The sequence below is a fragment of the Anarrhichthys ocellatus genome, unplaced genomic scaffold, assembly GCF_004355925.1.
Source record: "Anarrhichthys ocellatus isolate YVR2014 unplaced genomic scaffold, GSC_Weel_1.0 scaffold51, whole genome shotgun sequence".
Taxonomy (NCBI): Eukaryota; Metazoa; Chordata; class Actinopteri; order Perciformes; family Anarhichadidae; genus Anarrhichthys; species Anarrhichthys ocellatus.
Genome location: NW_022280081.1, coordinates 965,111 through 971,786, shown reverse-complemented (window position 1 = coordinate 971,786; position 6,676 = coordinate 965,111). Strand labels below are relative to the sequence as shown.

The window sequence follows — 6,676 nt, the reverse complement described above, 5'->3', positions numbered from 1 at the left end:
GGGGGGGGGGGGGAGAATGACGGAGCGAAGAAACAAGACAGGGTGACTCAGGTGCCCTCAGTTGCAACCCCATTGGCTCTCCTAAAAAGGCATCATTCATGCCCTCCAGCCAATCCCGGCCTGCCATGTGGTGCTGGCGTCTCATTGGAGGATTGCTATTTAGCAAAGTGCTCTCAGGCGAATGATGGGCAGGGTCCCCGGGATGGAAGTGAAATGAGAGGTCCCTGAGAGCAGGGTATTTTGTGAAACGTTTTTTTTTGTATTATTTTTTGTATTTCTAGGAGGCGAACACTTTGAGAAGGATCATTGAGTCTTAGCAGCAACACATAGTTTACAGCACATAAAACAAGGTGCTTATGAAGTAAAAATGCTTTATAATCAAATGAATGACCCTCCTGCCCAGTAGATTTGATACTAGAGTTTTGCGCTGCTCGTCCTGTCGACCGGTCAGCAGCAGCAGGTGTTTGTGTTCCACCGGCGCGTTCTGTGCTCGGTGCTAATGGGTGCCGTACGCGGCTTAGGTACTGCCAAGGTCAATTACTGCACAGGTAGAGGCTTTTGGCTGCCCCGTATTATTGCTTAAGCACACCGGGTCAGTAATAGCTACTAACTAAGATTATACAGAGTGCCCACGGCTTGTAAGCCACTAATCCAGTGCTCTGAATGGTTCGGTTCCATATCAAATCTGACCATGTATTTTATCAACCGGCTGCTTCCATCATTAGTCTTTTTTTATCACATACGAGCAAAACCTCCAGCTTTGTTTTGCTTGTTTCATGAATCTTTGCTAAAAAGGATAAGTCATTCTGATTCCCACCAACGCAAACAAATAAAACAGATTATATTTATAATATGTGCACACAAGAGAGGAAGCCTTGATGCAATCTATCACATTGGAGCAGTACTTCACTGTACAACTGTTCAGTAAAAAAGACGCAAGTCGTCTAAAAACAGGAAGAAATTTGCACATGATTATAACTGCAATAATTCGGATGTGCACACACAGAAATGCACATTCACACACCAGAGAGTAGGAGGTGGCAAATGAGGTCATCTGGACAATAAGTTGCTGTAGGAGACAGATTTGATGACGTGGAGTGCAAGTAATGGTGTGTAGGCCAGTGCAACATGGAGGGCATGCTCAGGGACTCACAGTTTTGCAGTGACAAAAAAAACAAGTGTCATGTGCTTTTTTTAATTTTTTTATCTCCATTTCTTTCCAGTGTGAAAGCTGACTTATTGCTGACGTTGTTCTGCTACATTCCAAGCTCTCATATTCAAGGAAAAACCAAGCTCAACATTACAACATATTAAATAAAACCCGCCGCAAAAAGGATGTAAATACCAAAATAAATATATTTGCTGCAGCGAAGCAAAAATGACTGGAATATCCAGTTTGGAACAGGTTGTCCTGCCTTCTGTGGTCTGTTACATGCAGTGTGCGGGGCACACACACATTCTGAAAGCGTTGCCTGGCTACAGACACACACAGAGCACCATTAAAGTAGACGCTACCACTACTTAAACTCCCTTTAATCATACTCGCACACACATTTGCACACAAACAGGTACACCATCTGAGTGTACACACACACACACACACACACACACACACACACACACACACACACAGGCACAAAACCCATTCACGGTGGGCACAACAGAAATGTCAGAAAAGCATTTAAAGGACAGCAGCGTTGTTCACAATTCACTTTAGCAGCACCTGAGGTGCTAAAAACAGAAAAAAAGACAGACAAAGCAGCCAGTTGTCCAGTCAGACATAATGGTCATTTTGAGGTCAGACCGTCCCTACAATGAATAATACAAGTATATTAATGTCAAATGAAAAGCCAGATGTTCTGCATCCTTCCACAGTGTTTTAAAATCAACTAACTCATGCATCCTATCCTCACACAGAACGCAGGAAGAGCAAGACGGAGTAACAGAGGGAGGAAGGAGTGAAAACTGAAATGTCGGATTGCCTGAATGACACAGGAAGTAGAGGGAAGTCTGTTATTGTGCCACAGGCCGGAGTGAAGAATATATGGGATACAAATGAAGAGCAACCACAGAGAACGACGGGACGCAACTGCAGTAACCAGACGGACACGTTGAGGTGAGGACTCAAAGTGGCAGTAGGTAATGGGACAGGAGGCAGATTTTGAGACCCAGATGGCAGGAAGTTTACCTGTAAAGCCCATGAGAGCTCCCTCTCTGGCCTGCCGCCTCAGCCCCTCTACGTCTTTGTAGTCGATGTGGACCAGGTCGATGGCCTGCAGACCGAACGCTTTGGTGGTCACCACCACCTTCTGCCTCGCGTAGAGGAGCTCCCTGGCATCTTCAGTCCGCGTGGCACCTGGAGAACAAAATACAGGGGTACGCTCACGTCAGACAGGTTACATAAGATCTCAGACAGAGGCAGGTGCATAAACTAGGAAATGAAAGGCGCAGAGGAGGTGGGGTGATGAACACATGAACGAAAGAGTTAGAGACGTAGAATCCAGGACAGCAATTACACAGATATACAGTACCAATATCTTTCTCTTCAATTTGTTAAGTGGATTTGATCACTATAATGATCTATAGTCATAAATTTGTCATTAAATCTAGTTTACTATATGAGATCATTTAGATAAAATACTTGTTTCTCAGTGTCCATTAAATCCATATTAGGGGTGGGAATCACCAGAAGCCAATACGATATGATATAATCATGACACTTGAGTCACGGTACGATATTATCATGACACTTCAGTCACGATACGATATAATCATGACACTTGGGGCACGATACAATATTATCATTTTACTTAAGTCCCAATATGATATTACTGCGATTTAAAACATTTTGTGACATGCGGAGAATTGCGATGTATTACCTACCTACTGCTAGTTATGCAGTTTGTCAACATCTGTTTTATCTTATATATGCCAGGAATTATCAAAAAGGGAGTGGACCAGCAGTTTAACCACTGAGGAAATGTGTCTTAACCTCCATCTCATTCATCACTCACACATCCCACATCCACAAATCATCCGTTTATTTAAAGAAAAAAATACTGGATTCGAAACCACTTTTCCTGCAGTACTTTAAATCATCTAAAACAGGAAGAAGGGGATCAACCAGTGAGACATGCTTTTACAAACAGGTTTTATATTGCCCTAATGTTCTCTGCCCCAAATCCAGAAAAGAAAGAAAGAGAGAAAAGAACATGTGTGGCCAAGAATAAGTGAGACGGTTAGGCAGACGGTGTAATAGCTACCTATGCTGGCGCAGAAGTCATCGGAGCCGAACACCACGCCGTCATGGTGGAGACCGGCCTCGGGAGCGAGTCGACGGATTTCCTCACACACCGCCTGGACAGAATATATATTAGCACAACACAGGCTGACTGAAGTGACACAGGTGTAAAGAGGGAGAGAAACGTATTAGCACCAATGCTGCGGAGTTAATCTTGATCCAATATTCAAACAGTAGTTCAGATAATGTGGATTTCTGAGTTTACAAAAACAGCCATCAGCACGACACATTCAATTATCTCAAACAAGTATATGCTAACGAACACATGTCTGTCAACATCCTAACTTTTATTCAGCTTCCTTTCTCCAAAGACATATAGTAATGTACTAATGTGGTCGTCTTTCTTGCACAACCCAAGCTGCCTAGCTAAGTAGTGGTGGCTATCCAACCTCAATGCTTTTTGAGTAGCATTCTAAATGTTTCTGTACAAGTCAGGAAACGTTTTTCGTAAGTTCTGTCAAGTATTGAAAGCTAGCATTAAATGTTTCGTCATATTTAGCCTTGTTTACTTATTCTACGACAACGTATTTCCCGTAATAAAGTTGTTGCATGGCTACTTTGTATTAAGACCACTTTGACACATGGAGAAGTTGGTTTATTTTGTTGAATTAAGGGTGAAAAAAACATGGGATTTTTTGTTGAGATGGCATTGAAATAGAAGTCATGTATCATATTGGTAGCAGTACTGAAAAATGTCAAACGGTAATGAGCCCCCAAAAAGACTTCTGGCCACATTTATTATCAAATGAGAAAAAAATAATAATAATTCTAGAATGTGAGTCTGTGGTGAAGAGCGGGAAACAATAAGAATGCGTCTCCTGGCTTTTGTTGGCCTCCAAATTAATTTCACTACTAGCTGTGCCAAAGCTTCTTCTTTTTTCTCCTGCTTGTAACCTGGGGTTCAGTCTGGGCAAAGATGCAGGGTGTTCTCAAGAAAGCACACAGAGGCACCCCCTGCCATCAAAACACACACAAGTACACACACCGACAGACACAACAGACACAGTCACATAATTGGAGTGGGGAACTAAAAGACAAATCAAAAAAAGGGTGGAGGGACAGCTTGTTTCTCCCAGAATGCCCCAAAACCGTGCCCTTTCCCCCGCGTAGCTGAAGGTCGATGCTGTACCAAGACAGGAGCTGCCTTGATGCTTGCCAAAAATATCATTAAGAACTCTTCCACTATGAGGATATTAGAACAGTTAGTAATTAAAAAATGTCAGCGTGTCTGGAGAGGGATGGAGGGAGACTTGCACGGACAGAAAGAGAAAAGAAACAAAGCTCATTTTGAGAGCTTTTGAATCACTTTAATTTCAGACGCATGGGGCGATTCCGCTCGCTGACGCTGTCTTTAATCTGCAGTGAACAATAGAGAAACTGCAAAAAAATGTCTGACGCAGGCACTTTTTTGGAGCGTCTGTTTGTGATTTACCTTAAAATTGAGCAGGCCCACAGCGGTTTCCACAAAGGTGACCAGGCGAATGGGCTCCGTCAGTGCCCGTCCTTTCAAGTTGTGCTGAAACCTGCCAACAAACTAAGCAAACAGGGACGATATCAGGTATGTATGTATTCTCCGCAGCTTTTGTGATAAAAAAAAAGGCTTTTCACACATAAGCTTGAATCCATTAGTGATATTTTGTACAATGTATTTTATATATATATATATATATATATATATGTATGAGGTATATTGTGTGGACTGTATTTAAGAGTTCCTGCTCCGATGTAGAATGAAGAATGTGTGGTGAAGTGCAGCTGCCACCCTCAGAGGAACACTTGTCAATGCATTATTAGTTATACGAATGAGAAAAAATAGGGAGCTCCTACTGAGATGCTGAGCTATTGAGTCAGAGCGAATTTAAAACTGGAGGCGAAGAAAATGTTCAGTATTTAGAAAATACATAAATGATATGACATCCTTCAAAATCCACTGTGGGGGTAAGAGACAGATAGGGGGAGGAGGAGGAGGAGGAGGGAAGGAAGGAAAAAAAAGAAGAAAAAAAAACGTTAACGTGCAAAAGCTCACTTTTGATTTGAATCTTGACACCTTTATTACCTGCACCGTTCCCATTTCGGTCCTTACTGAGAAACACGTCTGCGAGGGTTCAAATAGCACACAGAGAGAGAGAGAGAGGCGACAAAAGCGGGTGAAATGAAATATTTTACATTATCACCAGGGTTCCCCCTTTCGTCTGAAGTCTTCTGCTCCACCTTCTTTCACAGAGGCTCCCGCACAACTACAGCTTGTGCTCCCCCGAGAGAGTGTGTGCACACACACATGGAAATGCACACTCACGCACACGGCAAACCGAAGAAGAAACAAAATAGCGGGGGGGGGGGGGGGAGGGGGGGAAGAAACAAGATTTGGGATGTCTTTGAGTGTGTTTTACTCCCTACATTATTCTGTTTTGCCCCCCCCCCCCGAACCCCACCCTCCCCTCAGTGTGATGTGACACTTTGCCGAGGCCTTTATTCCGCGCGACTCCTGCTAATATGCAACCTCACCTAAGTAGGGTTTTAAAACCCGAGTTTAATTCTTTGAAGACCAAAGCGATTCAATTTTTTCCAACAGACCAGTTCACAGCGAGCCCTGGACTGCCAGTGGGGTAGCCCAAATTCCAAAATCTATCATCTGGAAACACACAAAAGCCCCCTTCCGCCAGATATTTCCTTTCAAAGCCAGTCAAAAAAAACAAAAGAAAAGAAAAGGAGAGGGCGCAAAAGCTCTGAGTAGAAATGTCTAACTCCATGTCCCCCCCCCCTCCACCCTTCCTCTCCTTTTCCTTAGCTCCCTCTTTGACACACCGGGGGAAAAAAAAGACAGATATAAATAACCTCAGGTGCAGCGCCGCCATTTCTCTAAATGAAGAGCAAAACAACCCGGCGCTCGGCACTCACCACTCTTGTTCTCTTGAAAAACCCAAAGAGTGGGGCTTCCATTGAAGGATTTCAAAAAAATAAATAGGGGCAATTTTAATCATCTCTCCATTCAATCTCAGTTGGATAAATCATATTTGAGAGATTTGCATAAATACAAACCATCAAAGACTTTTCATCTTCAAAGAGGTTTTCAAGACCCAATAGGCTTTGTACTGTAATCATCTGAGGTCACAACCCTGTGGGAGCAGGGCTGCTATGGCAACATAAAAACTAACGCTGGGGGCTTAGCATAATATCCCCCCCTCCTTCGCGAACACAGGAAGGGGTGGGTGTGGGGGGGAGTTGTCCGAGAGGGGGTATAAAAAAAGAGGGTGTAGATAAACCTATTTCTGTGACAGAGGAGACCAGATAGATGTGGCCCCGTCATTGGGGGAAACCTAGCTGATATCACACACACACACACACACACACACACACACACACACACACACACAC

General features: G+C 43.5%; 1 protein-coding gene across 1 annotated transcript in view; it reads right to left on the bottom strand.

Annotated features, from left to right (window-relative positions):
• Positions 1 to 6,676, bottom strand: part of clybl (citrate lyase beta like) — a 31,245-nt gene that overhangs the window by 6,777 nt on the left and 17,792 nt on the right. Inside the window, exons 3-5 of the mRNA XM_031870104.1 lie at positions 4,734 to 4,835; positions 3,264 to 3,357; positions 2,189 to 2,356 (exon numbers count right to left, since the gene is read on the bottom strand). Coding sequence (XP_031725964.1) covers positions 2,189 to 2,356; positions 3,264 to 3,357; positions 4,734 to 4,835 — 364 coding nt within the window. The remainder of the gene's footprint in view (positions 1 to 2,188; positions 2,357 to 3,263; positions 3,358 to 4,733; positions 4,836 to 6,676) is intronic.